General features: G+C 42.2%; 1 protein-coding gene across 2 annotated transcripts in view; it reads right to left on the bottom strand.

The window, feature by feature from the left end:
• Nucleotides 1–953: 953 nt before the first annotated feature.
• The window catches only part of ZNF438 (zinc finger protein 438), a 110,640-nt gene continuing 86,383 nt past the window's right edge, over nucleotides 954–25,210 (bottom strand). For both annotated transcript variants that reach the window (XM_080916830.1, XM_080916829.1), the window contains 2 exons: nucleotides 2,885–4,685; nucleotides 954–1,607 (listed from right to left, as the gene is read on the bottom strand). In XM_080916830.1, coding sequence (XP_080772956.1) covers nucleotides 1,043–1,607; nucleotides 2,885–4,685 — 2,366 coding nt within the window. In that variant the 3' untranslated portion in view covers nucleotides 954–1,042. The remainder of the gene's footprint in view (nucleotides 1,608–2,884; nucleotides 4,686–25,210) is intronic.

Below are 25,210 nucleotides of genomic sequence, written 5' to 3'. Positions count from 1 at the left end.
AGAGTCGGCCTTCAGTGGGTTTAAGGTGCTGAGACTCCACTGCTCAGAAAATGACTTGACAGACAGAACGGCCAGCAACTTCCAATGGCAAATTCATTGAGTCAAGGTAATTTCCTAGGATTGTAAGAGGTTCTTACTTACTCTTGACTTTCAAAGAGACCCTGGGCTTTAAAGGCACAGTGTATCTAAAATTGATCAGCTAGCAACAGTCCTCTGAAGTTCCTGGGAGGGAGAGAGAGCAGGTAGCACCCCTGCATCTAGACTGTTCTAGCTAGTTCACTCTCTGAATTATAAACTTTCTGGTCACAAAGGCTTCCTGAAAATAACTTTCGACCAAGCAAGTATATATTTTTATTAGCTTAAGTATCTATTTTTTCTATCATTTTGAGAAGGAACACTAGAAGACTGGACGGCTACTCTTCAAAGCACTGCACATTTAAGAGAGCAACAAGAATTTTAAAAAATATGTCTCGAAAACAGATTTTATATTATAGTGAGAGTACATTTTTTAAAAGACTGTTCTAGAGCATGTGCAAATAAACCAGACTAATAAATATCAACATTCATCACATAACTTTATACTACAGTTGAGACTACATTCCACAGCTGTAGAATTAACTGTTAATAAATATAATTAAATAGCATCAAAATAAGAGGACTCATGTACATATATTTCCCTCCTCTTTCCTCCCTACCCCCTCTCTCATACACACACACACACACACACACACACCACACTATACTCAAAAGCTTGCAATTGAGAACAACAATTTTTCCTACATTTCAATATCCTAATTTTGATCTTTTTATTTATTATGCAATAAAGTCTATGATATTGGAGAATGCAGGGAATCTTAAAGCAAGACTACATATGTTAGAAAAATGCATCCAGGGCACATATTTTATTTCTTAAGAATATTAAACTATGCACAAAAATTTCTTCTGTACGATGGCACTGGCCCTGGAACACTGGATCCTTACAATTAAATACTAACAGCACAGACAGTGAGAAGGGTGGGGTAGCATCTCTGGCTGGATGGCCTCAGTGTCCCAGCCTTGCTTCACTGGGGAGCTCAGAAGCTCCCCGGTTAGAGAACGTACCCAGGAGAGCCCAGAGTCTGGTGGGGTCCTCACAGTTGTGCTGGCGTACCCAGTGAAGAAGCAGGTCCTCCTTCCTCTCAAGCATCTGAGCACAAAGCAGGCAGTTAAAGCCTGCGTGGGACCAGAGAAGCTTGGCAGGATGTTGTGGGCCAGTTATTTCCCACTGGCCACCTTCACTTCCTAGCAGGGCTTCCTCTCTGTTCTGATGAGGGGCTGTCTGTCTCTTCACTTGAGGGAATGCTGGGGGGTCCTCCACAGTGGCATAGGGTGTCATCTGCTTCCCTTTCTCTGTGCACTGCTTCTGGTGGGGAGCATCAGATCTGCTGCCTGGTAGGATCACCTCTTGCAGCCGGCCTTGAATTTCCTCCCCATGAACATGAAGCAAATGAAACTTTATTTCAGCAAAAGACTGAGCAGTGATCTGACAACGGCCACATCTAATTTGCAATTTGACTTCATCTGCCTGGTTTAGAAGGAAATCTTCTTCCAAACTTGACTTGGTGTCCCTGGAAAGAGGGGGAGGGGACAGTCTAGGTAAGACATCCTAGGAGACTGTAAATGGATCTCTTGCTGCCAGGTCTTGGCATCCGGGATATAACACACCCAGCTAGAAAAGCAGGGACTGGACAGAGCCCTGCAGAGCCTCAGGAGAGAACGTAGCACACATGGCTACTGGCCACATACCTTTGAGAATAGCAGGGGCCATTTCTGAGGAATCCTGCCTCTCCCCTAGTGAGCCATAGTGAGCCAGCTCCCTGGGTACCACAAGTACACCACAAGGAAGATTAGGGAAGATACCCCACGGCTCTGCTGGAGATGACTGTTCCCTCCATTAGAGAAGTGCTGACATCTCATTTCAAGATGATCTAAGTACATGAGAGCAAGTGTGAAGGAGGCTGCAGGGCAGGCACATTAGGGAAAGGCATGTTACTGGGAAAGAACGACTGGGGAAAAGACAGCCGGAAGGACAGGCATCATGTTTTTATCCATCATGATACAGAACATAAGGTATTTAGAGAAACTGGGACAATAAAAACAAGGGGCAAACAACCTAAGGTCCTGGGCAGAGTTTCCTTCTCGTTCCCCAGTTACCACATCTGTGGACACTTCCTTGTCATTACCGCTCAAGTGTCTGACTTGTCAGCTTTCAGGTTATGGATCTTGTTTTAAAATAATGTCAAGGAGCAGTGTTTACGAAACAGAAGGACATAGACAAAAGTTAGTCTGGCCTGTCAGGTAACAAAAGGCACTCGTGGAGGGTGAGTTGGAGCACCTCAGGGTCTGGTGAAGAGCACAGCTTCACAGGGCATTATGAGGTAGATAATGCTGTTTAGATGAGAATTCTGCAAACAACAATTTGGAGGAGCTATTTTATAGAGACTACTAAAAGCTATATATAATAATCTATATAATTTAATTTTTAGACACAAAAATAATCTGTCACCTAACTGTCCCCAACATACTCCAAACTGGCATTCCTGCCTTGACTTACACAGATCTGAGTAGTTAAACACCGTCACTGAGCAGAAACCAACAAGAAATGGGGTCATTCTTCACAGAATTGAGGGGGTGGAAGAGGTGACTTATTTTACCTATGATATCTTTTGTTGATACTGCTATTTTGAGAAAGGGTCTCACACAGTCTAGGCTGACCTTAAATTTCTGGTTTTCCTGTCTCTCTGCCAAGTGCTAGGACTATATTAGTTGTGCACCATTACTAATGAGTTTTCTGAATCTCAACCTTCTCAACTTTCCTGTCAGCTTCCCTTCCGTGACCACTTACCTCTCCAGTGAGCTGTCAGGTCTTTGCACACTGGGATCTCTGTCCTTGTTTTTTGGTGTGTCTCCTTGCTGCAGTTCACTGGCAGAGGGCTCTGTGCTGATCACAACCCTGTGCACCTCCTTCAGATGGCCGAAGTAGACTCGGACATGACCAAATACTTTTGCACAAAATTCACAGCACACTAGTTTTCTGGGGCGATTGTCACCATGGTGAAGTTTCATATGTGCACTCAGGCTGCCGGGACGCACATAGGTCTTGCGACAGATCCCACAACTATAAGGCCGTCTGTTGGTGTGTGTATTCATGTGGTCTAGAAGGTGGTGTTTGAATTGGAAGTGATAGTTGCAGACAGGACACATGTGCCAGGGCTTCTTAATGCCAGAGAATCCATTTCTGAGTGCAGAGCTGGGCTTGGGGGCAAGGCTGTCACTTTGCTTGGAGCTAAGACATTTTGGAGGCAGGGCATTATTCAGAACATCTTGACCGAGGCTGCTGGGAGCCTGGGACAGCACAGCTGCAGGAGATGCCAGGGGCGCCAAAGCAGACAGGACGACGATGGGCTTGGGCATGATGTTACGGTACTTTCTCGAAGCAGCCCTGGGCTTCTGGGCTCTGGGCTCTTGGGGATTATTTCTTGCCCTTTCGATGCTGTCTCCACACACACCAAGAACACATTTTCTTCTTTTGCCCTGCAATGCTAAAATCTCATCGGGCACTTTCCGTTTTCTTCCTCTTCTCTTTACCCCACTGCTGGGTTTTGCCTTGTGGCTGAGATCTAATTTGGTGACAGGGCAGAAGGCACTTTCACAAGCACTCTGCTTAGACCCACGCAGAGCAGGTATCTTGCTGGCTATCTCAGTGGCTGTATTGAACCCTTCTGTGATGGACAGTCTCTCACTGAAGTTTGCTTTGCATCCAGGTGAAGACAATTCTGCATTATCAGGATCCGGTTCCGCTTTGCCTACATCTGTGGTTTGCACTCTTGAGAAGGGCAGGATGGGGAGTTTACCCTTGGGTACCACAGAAGCCAACTGAACTGCATTGTTGAAGACACTATGTGCAGGAGCTACCTGTTCTCTGAGCTCTTCAGTAGCAACAGCAGGTTTAGTGGGTACCTCCTTCCTGGCACAACCTGCCTTCTGCATACTTGCTGGGAGGCTCTGTGGGGAAGAAGAGTCCTCTGTAGTATATGCTGGGATGGCAGAAAGCTCCAGATCTCCACAGCTGTTGGTCACAAGAGGACTCAAATCTCCTTGGCCAATACTACTGGTCAGTGTAGCTGTGTTGATGTTGGTGGAGGAAGGGTTTAGAGTGGGCATTCGCTTCCATGGGCTGGTTTTGTGAAGCAGCTCAGGATGGACATGTGGAGAAGGGTTCAAATGACACAGCTGGGCTGGGCCAAGAGGGTCCCTGGGACCACCCTTGGGAGAGCTCAGGTCAGGTTTCTTTCTTAACCCTCTGCTCCTTAGTGGTTGGTATCGAGGAATAGGCAGTTTAAAGTTTTCATGTATGGACATTCTGGGCTTCTGGACTGGTTGGGCTGAGGCAACATTTGGCAAAGCAACAAGAGAAAATGTCCCCTCCTGGCCAGCCACCTGCATCAGAGCATAGTTTTGGGTGGGCATGCCCAGAGGTTTGGACATTAGAGCCAGACTGCCGTGGTCAGAAATTGAGGAAGAGCAGGGCAGCACTCTGGATGTTAAGACTTTAGGCACAATTTTTGGTGCAATGGTCCTAAACTGACTCTTACTCTGAAAGGTTCTCCCACTCTGTGCTGTTCCAGAAGGGATGCTTGATTCACCTGCAATGACAACGCACAGAGTACTGTAATGTTTGTTCTGCAGACAGACTTCAAATCACATCTGACTGGCCCAACAGTTAACAGGATACACTCATCCTGCAAAGGACGTGGGTTCATTTCCCTGCACTCATGTTGGGTGACTCACAGGTGCCCAACTTCAGCTGCAGGAGAGCCAATGTCCTTTTCTGCACTGTGCAAGCATGTGCACTCATGGGCACATACCCATACCAGTAAGCTTATGAGTGTGTAGACACATAAACACACACATTCATAGAAAAAAATTAAATCTAATTGATCTGTTCAGAACAGATTCCTTGGCCTGTAGCCATCTTTCTAAGCAACTACCTATGTCCTTCAAGACAAGGCTTGTTTCCCCATGGACTGTCATTTACTGTTGCAACACAATTCTCGTGTTAGAATGTCAGACATTAAACAGAGCTTCTAGAGAGCTGGAACTCTGTCCTTCTGGTCCTTGTGCTCTGTAAGCCCTTTATCCAGCTTCTGTCTTTACCCAATTTTGACCCATTGTTACAATCCAGAGCAGCCCCACTTTCCTTCCTGCTATCTAGAGCTGCAATTCGTCTCCCCTGGTACATTCTACTGTGTCTTTTGTTTCTTAGAGATGCCTTGCCAGCATACCTTAGCTTGATGAAGTTGAGGCATATCAAGTTCATTTATCCCTCATTACATCTTTGGTCTAACACAATGCTATTGCACCCACTGGCATATGTGTGGGCTGGGCTACACCATTTGATACTGGCAGTGCAGTTTGTTCTGCAAAGTGCTGGGTTCCAGACTGAAGGTGGCTTTGCTGCTGTTCTTGTGTGACTTGTGAATTTTCTTTTCACACCTTTCAAACTGTTTATGTATGCTTTTGCAATTAAATCATAAGTATTAAAAAATGCTAATGTGACACTTAAAAAATGTTAAACATAACCAAAGAGACACAGGATGATAAAAGTACAGAGCTGAAGGGGGTGGGAGTTGGGGACCATGAATCACACAAAAAGCACCTTATAGGATAGTAATCTCGACAATTTTAGCTGACAGAATAATGTTCTGTTCACCCCAGATTTACTGGCCTGACCACAGAGCAATCACAGTAACCATAAGAGAACAATTAAGAGAATATGTTGCCCCTGCCCCCCAGTCTAAGGATTGAATCATCCATTTTATTCCCCATGGCTTCAAAGTCACAAGGCCTGGCTGTGGAGAAGTTTTTTATTTTAACTGCTTTATATTAATCAAACTTCATTTAAGTGCAAATGTACTAGTGCACACACTAGTTTAGGAACTGGATATTGTAAGCCTATAATCCCCTTTCTAAAATTGTGGGGACACATGAGTGTTGGAATTTGTACTTTCAGGTTTTAGAAAAGTGGTAAGATAGAAACATACCAATGCTATACAACTCTGCAGGGCATCCATAATTAACCCTCCTGCCATGCCTGCAGCAAAGTACATTATCACAACACAGCAGGCAAATCAAAGATCTGAATGGTTTTATTCCAGTTCAGGGTTTTGCCTCTAAATGACTTAGGTACCCCATTTTTGATTTCTGATTTTGGAGCTCTGTGTAAAGGATTTTTAGAAACATGTGTTTGAGGAATATCAGGGATAGGAATGTGGGCAGCTAAAAATCCACTGAAATAGAGGGTAAAAGTCTTAAAACCAACCCCTATTGACTGCCCAGTTAGTGAGCCAACAATTTGAAAGAAAGTTGTTTCTTAACACTATGGTAATAAGCAACATAGTAGGAATAATTTGAAAAGTATGAAAATTACTCTAGAAAGTTCTTCGCTATTTGGTGGAGATCTTAGGAAGCACTGACATGCACCTGCAAGCGAGTGAGCTGCACTGAGTGAGGACAGGGACAGGCGGGACGTGGGGAAACATCTCACAGCCTTTGAAGTTATAACGAGAACACCGAGTTATGCTGCTGGGGTTAAACTGCAGTAGTCAAAGCAGCAAAGAGGACAGTGTAAGAAACAGATACACACAGAGGAAACAGTATGAGGAGAGAGGGATGAGAAGAGACAGACCTAGAAGATCTGACTCTCAGAGGCAGGACACAAAGATGTCAACCTGAAGAACAGCATTCAACAGCCAGTGTCAAGGTTTCCTGATGGCTTCCAGAGACTGCACGTGGAGAAAGAATTCTTCCTTTTATGACTAGATATTAGAAGGCAAGCTTCGGAGAGGCTGGGTTTTCAGAAGAGAACCTTGATACATGTTGTACTGCCATACCCCATGGGAGGGAACTGACCATGATGCATACAGCCTGACCCACTGCTCTCCATACACCTCTCCAACACGGCAGAGACAGATCGACACAGGACAAGCAGTGACGCCGGAGAGAAAAGAGCTGTGCTGGCTGTAGAGCTGTCTGGGAGGTGAGCTTCTGGGAAGAGGTTTAACTGAGGAGGCCGACCTATGGGAATGGGCTGGGGTGCTGGCAGAATGCAAGGATGACAGGGCGAGCTGGCTGGCCACCAGCATTGCTTGTGATCTGCTTCCTGACCTGCTGCCGTGTGAGCAGCCTCTCATACTCCACCATGCTCCCCCAAACCCCTCCCTCACTGCCCTGCCTCTGTGGCTTTGCCAGGCATCTGTCACAGCAGGAAGAGCCACCAACCAGAGGCCAAGTGTGGCTGTAAGCAGAGGGCATTCTTGGAGGCACCCAGCTTTGCCCCAGCAAGGCCAGTTGCCGATCACTTGAGGGAACAGTGTGGGCAGCCTGAAAAGACAGGCTAAGGTGACAGGTAAGTGGTAGCCAGTGGAGTTAGACACTGAGGATGAAAATCCCATTAGCTGGGTCATGATCCTTAGCAACAGCTACTCACACCTGTGGGGTGAAGAACAAGCTTTGCCAAGAGTATTGATGCTATGTGCTGGCATGCATCTATCAGGGGGTGCATAAAAAGGTGAGGTTTTCCATAAGGGTGGTATGGTGCTCCACTGCCCAGAACCACTAAAGATAGGAAATAAACTGGTGCATTATTGAAAAAGTGAGGCAAAGAATATACAAGGCCAAATACTGGAGGAAGAAGAGACATCAAACCTAGGAATTGCTTTAATTTGCAACAGTAAGCGATGGATAATTCAAACCCAATACTTGGAGGCAGTAAAAGGAAATGACAAACTGATAGGGAATACTCTCAAGAAAAGAGTTTTTTAGGGGACACTATCTCATCACTTAAGATTTCAAAGTCAGGGTGTTCATACCCAAATGTACCCCTCAGTATGACAGAAGAGTTCTTAGAGGGCCTCTGTGGGAAGGGAATAGCTGTGGGAGCCAAGAAGCTGAGACTCAGACAGACGTTTCTGACTGTCCACTTGCCCCCTCTGTCTGGCACCTCTAGGGCTACACAGTAACTCACTCAGTGAATGTGATGCTCTATCTGTACTTATTTGGGGTGTGTGCATGTAGACATGCGCAGGCCGTGGTGAGAGTGTGGAAGGCTGAGGACAACTTGTCTCAGTGGTTTCTTCTGAGAGATGGGGTATGAGGACTGAACCCAGGTCGTCAGACTTGGTGAGAGTTGCCTTCAACCACTGAACCACTTCACTGGTTCCATGTTGGTATATACATTGGTTTCTGAAAGTGGGATCTTTTGGGGTACTTGTGACTGTGAGATTTTGCATAATCACCTGCATTTTGACTCACAGAATGGCTCATGCCATTGATTTATTTAGACAAGAGCTGCTGACCTGAGAGGTAAGTTAGTGACCATGCGGGCACACATCACAGTCTCTTGACATTACATATGGGGAAGGACAGCTCATCTCCCTTCAAGGACAAGCAGGACCCAAGCCTTGCTCCTCCACACACATGCAGTAAAAGCCAGCTATGTTAGAATAACTACAATTAAAAAAATCATGTTTTGAGCAGTAGGAGTCCTTCTAGAAGATGATGCACCTTCACATGTCTTTAAACTTAGTGTGAGAAAAACACGACTGTGGTGGCCTTTCTCGGCGACACAACAGCCGCTTACTACTCCACACAAACAGGCTCTTCACAGACGGCAAGGTCTGACCCTCACCGGCACTAAGCTCCAGATCTTACAGATACACACTCAGCAACAAGCAGGGATTTCCACTGGCATTTATAATTTCCAGAAATTCTGTAAAATTAGCCATAACAGAGCTAAAGAGCGTCGCACGACCTAAACACGGACTAAACAGGGACTTTAATTAACTAAGAGCATAAAAGGCTCACTCAGTTAAATTAATTCTGTAGCATTATTCAATGATGAATACTTAGTATTAGAACTTTAAAGGTGGGCTGTTTTTAGTATTTTAAGGATATTAAAGTAGCCATTTTGAAAAGTAACATCTACAACTGGTGAGAATTGATCAAACAGTGAATTAAGGAAAACAGGGAGGGGCTGAGTACTTCCCGTGGCCTCATAGCAGGTATTTTAATTGAACCCACATTTAACTCCAACAAAGTATCATTGCTCCCTTTTACAGATTAGGAAAAGTGAGGCCAAGGAGAAAGCAAGCAGATCCATATAGCCAATGGCATGGCCTGACCTACTCCTTTTGAAGCAACTTCCCTTCCCTTCCTTTCCCTGCATCTCAATCATTCCCAAACTAGAGTACCATCCCAGAATTTTAAGGAGAAAAAAAAAAAAAAAAAAAAAAAAAAGAAAGAAAGAAAGAAAAATTGAAACTAAAACGACTGGTCAGAACTATTTCCCAGTAAATGATACTTTTAGGAAGGTAACTATTAGAACTAATTTTTGTGTAATTCGGCTGTGTGGAAGGAAAGAAAGGTAATTTTTAGAGCTGAGCTTGCCACTTGCTACCATGGGATTCTGAGAAATCCACAGAGGCTGGAGAAACCTGTGTGGAGAATGGGCAACATGTGTTTTTCTTTCCCTCCTCCATCAGCAAAAGGCAGGCTGTTGGGGAACTGCTAGAATGTTAGTGGAAGGGGGCTGGGACTTCAGGCTGTGTCTACCCTCATTATCAGACTCCTCAAAACACGGCTGCACCTGAGGAGACAGACCCACAGAACTGAGGGTCCTGCTTTGTTGGTTTTAAACAGGATGTTCCCACCCACTATGTTGTTCTGGGTTTGGTGACAGCTCCTTTATTCCACCTGGGGAGTTAGGAGGTGCTGTCAGATAAACTGGCAGAGACAACATTTTAGAACTGTTCAGGTTTTAATTTTACTAGACTAGTTTAAAACAAACAAACAAACAAACTAGTTTCAATTTGTGGGCCTAGATTCTCTCTCCTCTTTTATTTGGCTTTGAAATTGGAAACTTCATTTTGTTTAAATTGTTTTCCAAGATGGTCTCTGCTTAAAACAAATATGTTAAAACTGGGAAGAAATTTAGGATAAATGAAATAATTCAAAAACCCAAATGACCACAACTCATTTCGTTGATAAGATATAATAAACACACCAGCGTGTGCTCAGCAGCACAAGTTTTGAAGGACGCAGGATGACAAACACTGAGTCGCTACACGTTCACACTGTGCTGACAGACATCTTCATTACCTGGACCCACATTTCAGGAGATATAAGAAACACAAGAAAGCACACTTCCAGCTGAAATCTGAGTCTGGTTTTGCCCAGTCTCCCTGGCACACCTGCTCTGTCTTGTTAACTGAGCTTTTGGGTGATAACTCTCCTCTCTCATGTCAACATCCACAACCACTTGGCAAGGGCTGAACAGGTAGACTTAACTGCCTCCTCTAGTAAGAAAGAGAATTCTCATTTTTTTGTGAGCAGTCATATTTCTTTATCAATACTGTTTTTTAAACACTATCTCAACAGTAAGTAGTATTTTATGTGCTAGGAACTGTGTAAAACACATGCTTTATCTTCTTTCATCCCCAAAGTAAGGTAACTGAGAAAGTACTGTTATAAGCTTTCACAGATGAAGAGTTCCAAGCTCTAAATAATAATGTTGGCACTCAAATTCTGGCTTCTGGATGCATTCCCATTTTCCCAGGGGTAGCTATTGTCATCTTCACAATGGAGGGGCTCAGGTTCTGTTAGATTTGATGTCACCTACCTCTGCGATGCTCTTGAGTTTTGGCAAGTCACTCTGTGCATAAATGTTGTCATCTATAAAATGGGCACTGCAACTTAAAGCTACAAAGGTGGTGTCATGGTAAAATAAGAGAGACTGTCCTGGAGGGTCCAGAGTGGTATTCAGCAGTTGCTCAGCAGTTGGTCAGCAGATCCTCTTTCTCCTGCCAGTAAGTAATCATGAAGCTTCTGATATTTATGTTCAGTAGGAAGAAAATAAAAGACTCAGAACTGAAAATCTCATGGTACAGATGGGATAAGTCTAAATTTTTACAGCAGTGTTTCTTTTATGAGAAGCAACTGAGGAAAGGGGGGAAAATGATGCACGTTAGTAAGAACCACTCAAACCCTGCCTCTCCTTGTGTCCTTGCCCAATATCTGATCCATCCTGTCAGATTTTATTCCCAGTGGTCCCCCATCTCAGTTGTCAGTTGACTAAGTGTTAATTAGATTAACAATTCAGTGTGAATGGGCGTTAACATGCGCATTTTAAGGAGCTGTGTTGTGGGGATACTGCTCCTTACTTTTTTCACACCAAGGAAGAAAGCTTCTGGCTTGCAAGGTGGGCCCCTTTCCACCAGGGAGGAAGGCTGCTGGTGGGGTTTAGGATGCTCACTGGCCACATTTCTATAGGACAGTAGAAGTGAAAACTGTGGTCAGGGGTAGGGGAAAGAGTTCTAATAGTACTTACTTATAGATTTTGTATTTATTAATTAAATAATTAAGACATTAGTTCACTTCTCTCCTATCCCCTCAAATTAATAGCCTCTTTTTCTATATTATTGTTACATATATACATATGTGTATGTGTATGTATATGTACCCACAAATACTTAATTACAACCTTAAAAAATGTATTTGTATACTTTTATGTATACTTTTAAGACATTAGTTCACTAGGACAGGAGAGATGGCCCAGGGCTAGGCAGAGATACTTGTGGAATAAGCCTGACCTGAGTTCAATCTATGGAATCAATATAATGGCACAGGGAGAAAAGGATGTATAATATGTAGCAACACAGAATTGTCTTAAGACTACCAATATATGTGTGCACTAGCACTCAAGCCAACATGTATCCATGACACGTGCCTGTAAGTAAATAAGAGAGTGACTTTAAGAAAGCTTGACTACAGAAAGGTGAGTTGGGCACCAAAAGGGGACTAACCAGAGTCTTCAAAACATAATAAAAACAGAATAAGGTAGATGAGCAGGAAGACCTCAAAGGAAAGAGGAAACAAACGTTCTTTGTGAAAGAATTAAAAAGTTAATTACCTCAAATATCAATGGTAATAAAAGAAAATATTTACACAATGCAGCTCCTGAGACTTGTAAGTAACTATTCTTTAGTAGGGGAGGGGGAGCTAAAGCTTGTGCTCCAAATGAAAAGTGAGTTTAGAAGGCTTTTTAAGTTAAAATACCTCTTAGAAAATATCAATTTCAATAAGTTTCAAGTTTCTCCATGTCAAAACTCTTTTATAGTTCTTATTTTTGGAAGGACTTTTTATTAAGAGCTTCAAATAAGAAGCACTGACAACCATACAAAGAACACACTTTGTTTTTAAACTTATCCTTTGCAGAAATAATATGCAGCAACACAAAAGCTTACTACTGCTCTACAACAGTCAAGCCAAGTGTTTCTCCAAAACTACAAAGGATTGGCGAGTACAGAGATTTATCAAAGTGCTAATAACTTGCCATATGCACTATATACAGAGACTGCTAACATTGAGTAGCATATGAAATTCAGACTCTGACAACTGAACCTCAACACAGTAGGGCAGCAGACCTCTTCCTGGCATCTTTACACTGTGACAAGTACCAGTGCATACTGTCTCCCCAGGGCATTCTGATGCTAAAACAATGAGAACCATCTCCTGAAAGAGTGTAGTGCTCAGCACCAATGTCTGGGCATTAACTCTTCCACCAGCCAATGAAAATGACCATTTTTTAAAAAGATCATGTTTTGTTTGTTTTCTTGCTTTTAAGATAGGGTTTCATGTAGCCTGAGCTGACCCTGGAAGCTGTCTTCCTAGGGAAACCAACCCAACTGGGCTCTACCTGTACTCTCTCCACAAGGGCTGGGATTACATCTTTTCTATCCTACATTTCAATAGTAGTTGCAATAGTTAAGTGTCTGTGATGAGGCATAAGATAATATTTGATAAGGAAAATGTAAAGCTAAGGTTCAGCATCTGGTGGTATATTGGCAGGATCCATACAGAAGTTTGGGTATTTCTTGCTGGCTACCAAAACATCATCATGTAACTTAAAAGGTCAAGATAACAACCTTTTAACAATGGTACTGTTAAAAGCAAGATTCTGGTACCACAAAATTACCATTTTTTATTCTGTAATTTCAAAATTAAGTTTATACAGAAGGGACATTTTAGAGTACACAAATTGCATCTACAAGGTAAGGACTGGAAGTGTGGCTTAGAGATGTAAGTACCCACCTAACATGCCTCAGCCTAGACTCAACCCCGAGTGCCGATCAAGGAGAAAGAGAGTAAAGAGCAAAGGAGAGAGGCTGTACTTTCTAGTGCAGCCTTACGGACACTTTATCTTAGCCCCTGATTTACCTTTGACTCACAGTGATCTATAACATTTTTTGTTGCACTTTTCCCCACACCTCAGCTTTTATGTCACCAGCTTATGATTTATAAGTACAAATGCACGAGGCTGGGCAGCTGTGATGTGTTGCTTGTGACTACCTCACTGCTTCCTAGCACTGGTTGTCAAGTCTTGACTGTAGCTATTCAGTCGAGGCACGTGTTTCTTTAGCATCTTTTATAATCTAAAGACTGTAGTAATGAAGACAATGAGACGAGAGGCACTAACTTGTACAGACGGGACGGGGCATGCAGTGTCCTTTGGTGGAAGTGACCAAGATGAACTGTTAACAAACATCTACAGGCCCTGAGCTACAACTAATTACAATTCTAACTGCATCTACGGCCACACTATCTTCCTTTGAATTTTGTCTGGTTTCTCTTCCATCAATGCCATTATTTTCCTTTGATGACAACTTCTAAGTTTGGCTGAAGTGAGCTTGTCTCATCAACTGGCTGGGAAGAGGTGAGACTTTGTTTCCATTCTCCTTGCCTGTGTCTGTGTATATATATGCATAGGTAGACATTCTGGTTCCATATTGGCTTCATGAATATCTGGGCATCCATGGATAGTATCAGCATATCATGGGTTAGCCCATCTCTATCTTCTTATGGCACCTGCTCCAAGTGACCGGCCTTGTGCTCTCCACTCATACTGCCTAGTTAGAGCTTGAGAAATCTCCCTGCCACAAATAGTGGCCAGTGTCAAAAGCTTGAAACTTCCAGCCCCAAAAGCTCACCATAATCTAGTTCACTGTTTGTCTGTAGTTCCTGGACTTTGCTTAGTTATAGAAGCTCATTCAAGGTTCTCCAAGTAGCATTTCCCATGCCTCCCTTACACTTTGGGGTGGGTGGGGGTGGGGTGCATGCCTCTCTTGCCTATGATTGACGATGATCTCATGAGAAGTGGCTGCTATGTATGAGACCATTTGCCATCCTTGTTTCTGTTTCCTTTCTGCTGTTAATCATGCTCCTAGTAGCACTCCTCCTAGGATGGGGAGGAAGGCGATGAACCAACAACATACCTTCTCAACAGAGTAAAATGCAGACAGACCTTACAGTGAGGAGCCTGCTAACCTCACTCTGTACCCCTTCCTGTGCTCTGCAGTCATACCATAGAGATCTCCCAGCTCTCAGGAGGCCTGCCTGACCCTTCTAGGTCACTGCTGGCTGTCTTCCTTTTCTGCTTTCATTGACCATCATGGCTTTTATCTCTACACTAACACACTAACTGTCTCTTTTCACAAAAAAGTAAGTTCCATAAAGCAGGAGCTGTTTTGTCCACTGCCAGGATCTCAGCCCCTAGACTACTATCTGGCTGTTGTGCCATGCAGTGTTTACTGACTAAAGAGGTGAACTAGGAATTCTAAACCGTATTGTCTTGCTTTCTTTCTCTTATGTCTTTCATGACCATAAAAACAAAACAAGCACAGCAGTAGTGAGTACCCAGGCTCTGTCTTTTTCTGAAACTATAGCCTTGCCCCCTTCCTTCATGAGAATGTGTTCTGTAGGTAGTTTGTACATCTCTTGTGTCTGGTTATGAACTTCTTTCCTACTCTCCCTTCCACTTCCTCAATCCTTAGATTCTAGTAAGTCAGGGATAAGATGGAATGCTTAACTTGACTTCACTTCTCACTCTATTTTTAAATTAACAAGTCAATCTATAGCTTTGGAAACAGAACATTTCTTGCAAGGCCACAAAGCTGAAGATCTGGATTTGAATCCAGATCCATGCAGCATCAAAGCACTTCTCTTGTTCTAAACACAGTGAACTCACTAAGCTGTTCTGAAGTTCATTCTTTTACACATTAGTCTCTTCCAGTGGATTCATCAGGTTTCCAGGGAGGAGAGCAACTGTTAGTGAATGCTGGTCTTCTAGTTCCCACAACAGCTCATAGCTCAGGCTATAAAAGCAGGTAGTGGAGCTTGCACACAGCAATATGCATGTAACAGCATTTAAAGAGCAGGCTTGGTGCCAAGGGGAATGCTTTTCTGTGCTTTTACTTCTGGTGTACATGACAGGCTTGTGGCAAACTACTTCTTGTTCCAACTGTAATTGTGCACGTGTGTGTGTGTGTGTGTGTGTGTGTGTGTGTCTGTATGTGTGCGTGTCTATGCACGTGCTCGAGCTTTGTGGAGCATTTCTTGGCTTTTGGCTTGTATGTAGGAGTCAGGGGTTGTTTCTTGTCTTCCACGTCATTGAAGCAGGGTCTTTCTTATTGTTTCTGACACTATGTTGAGTACTCCAGGCTAGCTGGCTTCAGAAATGATTCAGACTCTGGCTGATTCTCCTGTTTTCACTTCCTAACTTGAGATAGGAATGCTGGGATGACAGATGCATGCCACTGCATTCAGCTTTTTACCTGCTTGCTGAAGAATGAGTTCAGGTTGTGTGCCTTGGTGGATCATCTTTCCCAGCTCTAGACAAACTTTATAAATTTCACAAGGAGATTTCATGATACTTAAAGCACTGTGGTAGCTGTTATTAAAATACCTGACAGGGAAACGTAGGGGGAGGAGGATTATTCTGGCTCACAGTTCTGGACCTATGTTTTCCTGGTTCCCTGTGTTTGGATGAGGATCCTCTGGTGTCAGCATGTGGTGGAGGAAGTTCTATACCTCTGCTGTCTGGATGTAGAGGGAAGGAAAAATGCTAGAAGGGCTCAGGGCAAGGTATAGCTCCAATACCTCCACTATGACTTCCTTCCTCTAATTAGACCTTCATGGAGGCAATGGGAGGGGGAGGGGGTTGGCAGAAAGGGTATAACACCTAAAATGTAAAACAGAGAGTATCCAATAAAAGAGGTGGGGAGGGAGGGAGGGAGGGAGAGAGGGGAGAAGAGAGAAAGAGAGAGAGAGAGAACCAAACACAACTGACAAAAATAAAATAACAATCATAAAAAAAAGAACCCACTTCCTACTTTTTCATCACTGCTCAATATGCCAAAAGAAGACGCCCTCAGGAGATAGGTGCTCGGATTAGCTCAGAGCCCTCACTGGCTCTCAGGAAGTGCCTGCACAGGCACACCCAGAAGTAACACCTAGAAGTGGTGTGCCTCACCACTTTCCTCTAGGTATCTCCTAACTAACTGGAAAGTGAGGCTTCACCATCACAAGCACATATTCTTTGAAAAAAGCTGGCATTAGAGCCTTTTTTATAATTTGAAAGAATATAAATTTCCCAGATATTTTCTAATTCCAGTACTCTAAAAACTGACGTCACCTAAGAACTCTAGGTGCAGGAGGTCCAGGAATGCTCCAGTTTCTCATGTGGTCCCTCCTACTGTTCAGTGAACTTGCGCAGCACCTGTAATATATGTCCTAATCTGAGGAACTCCATTTTCAGGATAGGGGAGTTCCTCAGAGACAAAAACCAATGTGCATGTAAGACAGAGAAGTGAGGTCTGTCTTCGGCTCTTCTATTTACTTCTACCAAGAATCTAGGCAGGAATAAATCCCCAATCCATCTTGGCCCCACTCTCCTCCCTGTAGCAAGAGGGAGAGAATTAGTGTTTCTCTAGTCAGATCTGAAGACACTAGAGAGGGTCCTAACACCATTTTTATGCTAATATAAACCCCACAGGCAAAGGATGTGTTGAGCCAAACTACCTGAAGCCAGGTAGTGACTACATGCTAAGCAGACCTGTCTTTGCTACTGTGCTCACAGAAGACTGAGAGCACAGCAATAGATTTAGGTTATGCTAAACCTTAAACCTGGATCCTTGAGTACATATACCTTTGCTACTTTGTGATGGAACGATACACACTCAGCACACTTCTGCTGCAGGGCTTGACTTTAGGAAAGGCTAAGCTGAGATAGCTGCTCTGAACTCTGATAGGCATACACTGAAAGAGCACAGATTTGAGCATTAATAGAGCTTTACTTATAGAAGTAAAACACTGAAAGTGTTTGGTGTCAATGATAAAGACAACTTTTCACACAGCAATTGGTATTTTGGGAAGTGGAATGTCTGAAGTTAGATGATCCTTGACTTATGATGAATATAGGTCCTGAGGTTAATAAGTAAGTTAATAAGAGCATAGCATCCAGATCCCTGACCTACTGGTAAGTTGATAAAAGCGTAGTATCCACTATCCCTCACCTAAACAAACACCACATCTTGGAAACAGCAAGTTGGAGAGAACTGGCTACTTTTGGCCTCAGGGCTAACTGAGAGCTGTGGCTTATTTCAACAGAAAGAACCATGCGTTTCAAATACTATATGATATGCTGGTAATTTGGGAGAAACGAACATTCGGAACTGAAGTACATTTCTATAGAATTTACTACATTCTCATTATGGAGGAGCTAAGATCTTTAATAGGAAGCATTGTTAATTGGGGAACCATATTTAAAGTGTGTGTGATGTTTTTATTTGCAAGTTTTTAAAATAATAAAGTTTATCAAAACATAATGACTTTTCATGTGAGATCAATGAGTAAAGAATATAAGTATATGGAAGATCTGCATACCTTGGTGAACTAAAGTTTTTCAAGTGATCAATGCATGCTATATATAAAGATTCATCCAAATATAAGCTAACTAAAACTGTTGTTACTATTTGTAACAATACAAGAAATTTATTGATGTGGTTTAACAGTTCATCTTGTAACTAAACTCTAACATGGCACCATTTGATAATTATTTACATCCTATAAAAATTCTGTAAAGGCTATTAAAGTAGTTTCCCCTATTCAGCTGCTATAAAGCTGGTTCTTCCTTCACTACTTCAGTATGAACAGGTTCACAAAAGGCTTGAAAGAAGGGTCAGATATGGGACTCAAAGCTACCTTTAAGTTTGGGAGTCAGGGCTGTCAAGTCTGGGCTCAGTCATACAGTGTTTCCTGCGCAAGCATTAAGAACTGAGCTTGGAGACCTAGAATCTACAAAAAAGCCTCACGTGTCTCCAATCCCTGAGCTAGAGAGAAGGGCAGGGGAACAGAGAGAAGTGGACTTCTGGAGCTCACTGTCCAGCCAGCCAACTTAATCAAATAAGCTAAAAGTTCAGAAAGAAACCTTGTCTCAAAAAAGCAATAGAGGAACAAGACCAACACTGATCTCTGGCTATAAACACACACACACACACACACTCATATCACACAAAACATATGCACACATATACACACCCATACACACTCATACACCCATACACACACACACACACACACACACACACACACACACACACACACACACCACAAATGCTCATATACAAACAAACATCACCACACACAAACCACACATACATATACTCAGATACACAAACATGCATACACATATACATGAACATACACACATAGACGTACACCACATACACAACCACACATAATCACATAACTACATATACACACACTCACACATATACGTAAACAAATATATTGGGCTGGAGAGATGGTTCAGTGGTTAAGAGCACTGACTGATCTTCCAGAGGCCGTGAGTTCACTTCCCAGTAACCACACAGTGGCTCACAACCATTTGTGATGGAAGACAGCTACAGTGTACTCATATACATAAAATAAATAAATATATCACATACATGTGCATATACACATATCACAAATACACCATACATACACACAAACATAAACACACATACTACATACACAAATACACACACCACACACACAAAAACACACACATACACTACAGGTACTATATACACACATACACTTACACATGCAGACATATACACCACACACACACATACACACGTACACACTCACTCTCCAACTATACACACACATACACATGCCCACAGAGTTTTCAGTGAACACAGATTTCAAAAGTATTGCAAAAGACATACCTAAATACACACACACACACACACATACACACACACACACACACACACCCCATAAATCTATACACATACATATATATATATACACACACACAGAATTTTCAGTGAACATTGATTGTAGAAATATTGCAAAAAACTTGCAATACTCTTTGATTCTTGCAAATGTTTTGTTCTGGAAAATAAAGGAAATTTCACTAAACTAGCTCATTTATGTTAAGATGTAAAGAGCTATTTAAAAATGTCTAAGTACATATTTTTAGGCTTCTAATCATCAACTTGGGAAGTACAGATAGACACAGCTATATAAGGAAATGCCGAGAGCTCTTCAGTAACTGCGAAGAATGCCGAGGGCTCCGGAAGCTTGAGAAATGCTGCAGTAGGTGAAATACAGACTCTTCCGAGGTTCTACACACTGAGGTATGGAAGTGTTTTGCTTTTTCAGTTAATTTTTCATCCCTATCACCACTGTTTCCTTAAGAATATGGCAGAGTAATAGGAAATGTTCTGACAGTAACATAAATTCATCTGGATGAAATATTAAAAATCAGTAATTGGCAATGTTAGAACATATCAAACAAAATGCTAGGTGAAATCTTAATTAAAACATAATTCTTCAGAAACTTATGTTACCTAATATGAATGGACCATCTCATAACTTATTTTCTATTTCATGATATTTATATTTTCCCTAAGTTAAAAAAAAACCACAAAATTTTGTTGAAAGTATATAATCTTTCAAAAATAAACATTGTTTTTAAAGCACCAAAACCCAGAAATGTGTTAAAATTATTTTATCAAAACCCAAACAATCCTAAGTTGCTCTGCTGCTTTCTGTCTTTGTAGCAGACAGGTCAAGCTCAAAACTTCAAGCACAAAGAGTTCTGCCACTGAGCAAGACCACAAGCTGAGCAGTGCTTTCTAACACAAGCTGGATGCTGGGATGTTGGTAAATATCTCTAGGATTTTGATGTCAATTAATCTGAAGACAAGAACAGTGTGTCAACACTGTTAAAAAAGCATTGCCAGATTTGAGTCTCTGGTCCTGTAAGTATTACTCTCTTAAAACAAAAATGTCTATCTTATATCCTTGGCTTGCATAACCTAAAAAACCCTGTCAAACTACTTGGCTCTTATCCCTGTTCGACTCACCACACCAACCATCTGCATAAATAAAGATGCAGCATCTGCTAGATGGCAAGTGCTCTCAGGGCAGATGTGTGTTCAACCCTTGTGTTCATGTCACCAAGGCTGGGTACATTATTAGAACAGATGTACACAATCTCAAAGTGTTGTGTCCCACAGTGAAATGTCTCCAACTGCTTTCTATCAGAATACATAACTGCTATTTACACCTGCACTTAGGATAATGATAGAACCCAGCAGGGGTTTTGACAAGTGAGATGTGATGCTATGAAATATATTTACATGGTTAATTGGAATTCCTGGAGACTATGCTGCCAAGAAGCCACACTGACAGTAACACATGCCCAAGTAAACTCCCTGCTTACCATCCTGATTTTTTTTTTTAATATAGGTATGTCAAAGTACTTTTAATCTGAATTTACTTATAAGAATATTTTAAAATCTAATATTTTATTCCAAAATAAAAATAAGGTTCCAGCTATGGTCTACCCCATCATTTTAGGCCACCCAGGTCATTTCCACATGACCGTGTAAGGATATAAAACTAAGTGTGTGTGTGTTTCCCATTTGTCCTTCTGTCAACAGAATAATGTACTGATAATGTACAGCAATGATTTTCAGAAGTTACTGCACTGGAAAGTCTTGATTCCTAACATTAAACAGTTAACTAAAACCAGCTTGAGACTGTCATTTGTATTTGGTCGGCAGCATAAAGTGGCACAAAGGTCCAAGAGAAACACTTAGGCCATACATTAGGACCAAATGTTTCCATATGAAGTTCACATCTTTACAGCAATATTGGTAACGCATGAGAATGATTCCCTCCCCCATCATCTAAGGAGGTCAGGCCAAAAGGCAGTGTTAACTGCCACACTGGAGGCCTAGAGCACAGTGCTTCTCCTTGCTACATTAGTGCATGCAAGGGCTGTAGAGACTGAGCATTTGCAATAGCTGTCTATTGTCTGGAAAGCTTTCAGGAAGCTAGTGCTGTGGTTACTGTTACAGATGCACTCTACTTTACTAGCCTGAAACTGAAAATGTCCCAACCTCATTATAACTCATGTTTATACATCGCAGATATGTGTATGCATGTTTGTACCACCCAGCTTTTTCATATTTCTTTTCCTATCCACCTTTTTTGATAAGAGTCTCTCACAGGCTGGGAGCTGTATAACTACAATACGCTGGCTGCGGGTGAATGTGAGATCCAGGGATCTGCCCATCTCCAGTGCTGGGATCACCCCCACTTCTTTTCTCTTTTATATATGGATCCAAAAGTTTCAACTCAGGTCCTCAAGCACTTTACCCACTGAGCCATCTCCTCTTGACTAAATAAGTTTTATTCTGTAAATTATCTGAAAATTTCTATTGTGTTCTTAAGGAATTCACAAGGGACATTTAAAAAGTATTGACTTTTGTTAAAGATTCTGTATTCACAATTTTGTCCACATGGTAAAATTTATTTGTTACCCCAATCCAATGCTCATGTCATTCCGTTGACTCACACACATGTGAAGAGCAAAGAGAAATCTGAGCTCAGTGATTCGTACGACTCACAGCTGAGGTCAGGCAAGGTGATGTTCTTCTGCCTTCGTGTCTCAGCCTCCACACTATAAATAAAGAGTTCTTTTCATGGTCTATTTAGCACTGGGGCTTCTGTATTTTGCGTTTGTTCCTGGTGAGTCACTATTTCAAATGGCTCTCAGCACAATGTTGAAGCACTGGCTCCATGTTCTTAGACACAAGAAAGCTGTGTCTTTTGAAGAAAGTGAATGACTAACTGATCAACCTTTGCTCAGCATACAGAATACTGCTGGGCCTGTGAGTTTGGTGTTAATGAGTCAACTGTATTAAAGTGGGCATCTTTAAACTGAAATATGTGAAGATTATTGATTGGTTGCTGTGACCAAGGCCCACAGACAGTTAATTGTGTATCTCCAAAGGGTGGTGGTTCTGTGTTGGCTAGTGCAGCGTTCCAGGGACTTCAGAGAGTGCTTGACTGTAAATTCCAGCCAGTTGCCTGTTATCTGCCCTCATATCCCATTCTGCAGCCCTGCTTATCCTGCTCCTGCAGAGGCCTGGTGTGAGCCAAGGCCACAGAGCACACCAGAGCTCGCTAACTGCAACGCTTCCTTCTTCTTTCACTGGAATGAAGCTAAATCTCCTTATTTACCAAGAAAGAGATGAGGGGGAAAAGAGAGAGAAGAAAAACCTCCTTAAGAGGAGACTAAGAGAACACTTTTTGTAGCATGTTAAAAGCGGATAATGAGGTGGTCTCTGACTTAGTGAGCCCACACTGCTCTTGCTCTTTACTCGGTGCTTAGCTTACTGCCTTTGAAGGCAGTAAATATATGTTAAGAATATTTGCTCCTATTGACCTTAGAACTCTTTCCAGTTTGGTGTTTCATTAAAAAGCAAAGATGAAACATTTTCACAAAATCTGCTATAATTTATAAGCATGTTTGGGGGCCTGATCATCTACAATATAATTCAGTAGATATACGAGAGCCCATTTCATGCCAGTGAACTTTTAACTCTGCTGAGGGGGAGAGGATTCATCAGAAATTTTATACACAGTTCAAGATGAGTAAGATCTTTTATCTTCAAATTTAAAATAGGAGGCAAATATTGACTAATTGTTCCAAGTATTTTTTGAGATTTAAATGTCATATTCACAAACACAAATAGTTTATGTCTATAAGAGGTATACAACCACTCATGTATATGAGACATAAGTACATTTTTTTGACACTACCACAGCATTCTATTTACTTTACTTACCTCTTTAACAATGTGCTACAGTGTACTTTGGAACTTACTTTGTAGTCCAGGCTGTTCTGGAATTCATTATCCAGCTAATTGACCTTAAGCTCATGGCAATCCTCCTGTCTAATCTTCCCAAGGGCTAAGATAATTAGTATGAGTTATCATACTTGTCTATTACTTTTTAAAGATGTTATTACTATCATCATCATCATTGTCGTGTGTGTGTGTGTGTATGTGTAGGTCAAAGGCTGATGTTGGCTCTCTCCCCTGATCATGTTCCACCTTACTTTCTTTTAAATTTTATTTATCATTATGTGTATGGATATGCCTGTGTACCACATGCATGACTACCCTGGGGAGGGTGGAAGAAAGTGTTGGGTTTCCTGGAATTAAGTTATATATGGTGGTGATCCACCATGTGGGTGCTGGAAACTGAACCATGTGCTCTCATAACCCCTGTGACATATCTCCAGCCCCTTAGCCAGCTTGCTTGACATGGGTCCCAGGGATTGAAATCAGGTCAAAATGCATGTGCAGTAAGTACTTTACTACGGTTTCATATGCTTTTAAAAGTATATTACTGAACCAACCTCTACAAAAGAGTTCACATATGGATTCACAAGAAAGACAGTAATAGCAGTGACTCTGAGTCACAGTCTACAAATGGTAACTGGATAACATGCTCTTAGCTAAATGCAGTGTCCTGAAGGGACCATTCAGACCCACATGTCTGCCTCAGGGCATCTGCTCTCTTGACTTCCACTTCTTATTCTCCTTAGTAAACTCTATTAGGTTGATCAACTACTAAGGCAGAGTTCAGAAAGGCATCATGAGAATGTACAGAAACACTTTCTGCCTGCAGCTGACTTGCCTAGAAATCAGCAAAACAAAATCATGAGCTAAACAACTGATTTCTTAGAGATTCCCATAAAACAGAGCCTCCAATAGATTTAAATGAGGACAGAACTTCAAATTTCCCCTGCCCTATTCAAAGTGTAGATTTTAATGCCCAGTATGCATGAACAGAGGGAACTCTTCTCAGAACACAGAGACTACCAGACAGAGACCTATTTGACAATGTGGTGTGTGTGTGTGGTGGGATAGCAGGCTGTGAAAGGTATCCTGATTCCTGGTTGAGATATGGTTGAAGCCCGGGTGACCATAAGGGGCAGTAGGAGCTTCCCTAAACTCCCAGGAGGCCAGGCCCTTCTCATGTAGCTACAGCCTCCCCATAGTACCCTGTAGAGAAGTCTGTGGCCATTAGTCATGTAGAGGCAGAACCACGACCTCTCATATGTAGATGAGGTATTCCCAAGCTCTCAGGCCAAGCCAATAGGAAATACTTACTGTCAGACCCTGACCTACCCCAAAACTGTATATACAAATCCTATCCAGAAGGAATGAAAGTCTGTAGGAATTACTCTGTTGTCTGAGTATTTGTCATAAGAGCTACAAGACTCATGATCTCCCGAAACTGCCACCAGAAGCTCCCTTGCACCCCTCTCCTGTTAGTCAGCCTCCTGCTGGCTCAGGAGGACATCTTGGAACAATTGAAGCGCCAGCAGTGGAGGTGGCAGAAGCAGTTCTCCCTCCCTGCCCAAATTCTCTCTCCTTAGTCTGAACCCACACACCTAGCCGGACCAGAGATCTCTGTGGAAAGCCTCCAGTACGCAGACCCAGATGTGTGTGTGTGTGTGTGTGTGTGTGTGTGTGTGTGTGTGTCTTGGTTAAACAAAACTAAATAAATGCACTTGTATTTTCTCTTTTAGTTTCTCTCCTCATTTCCCTCCTGCCCCCTACTTCCTGTCCAAGCCACTTCTATCTCTCTCTGTAACTATCAGAGCATGTGATATAGATTCTGATGAGAACCCCCTAGCCCGTCATTGAACCAGCTTTCTACACACACCCTCCTTACCTGACAATAGAATACTTTCCTTCAGTGCTAAAATCTGCTAATGATATCAAGTGAATTACATATTGAAATATATGTTTATAAACCTGAAATTTAAAAAGTCATATATTTATAGCCAGCTATCATTAGTTGGCTAACTCTATCAATCAGCATTTACTTAATAAATGGAGTGTGCCCAGAAAACTCATGTCATACTCTGTGTTTTCAGAGACAGGAATATAAGCAGAACCATAACAAATTAATC

Source organism: Micromys minutus, assembly GCF_963924665.1.
Source record: "Micromys minutus genome assembly, chromosome: 5".
Lineage (NCBI taxonomy): Eukaryota > Metazoa > Chordata > Mammalia > Rodentia > Muridae > Micromys > Micromys minutus.
Note: the sequence above shows the minus strand (reverse complement) of the source record. Positions and strands in the feature narration are given on the sequence as shown.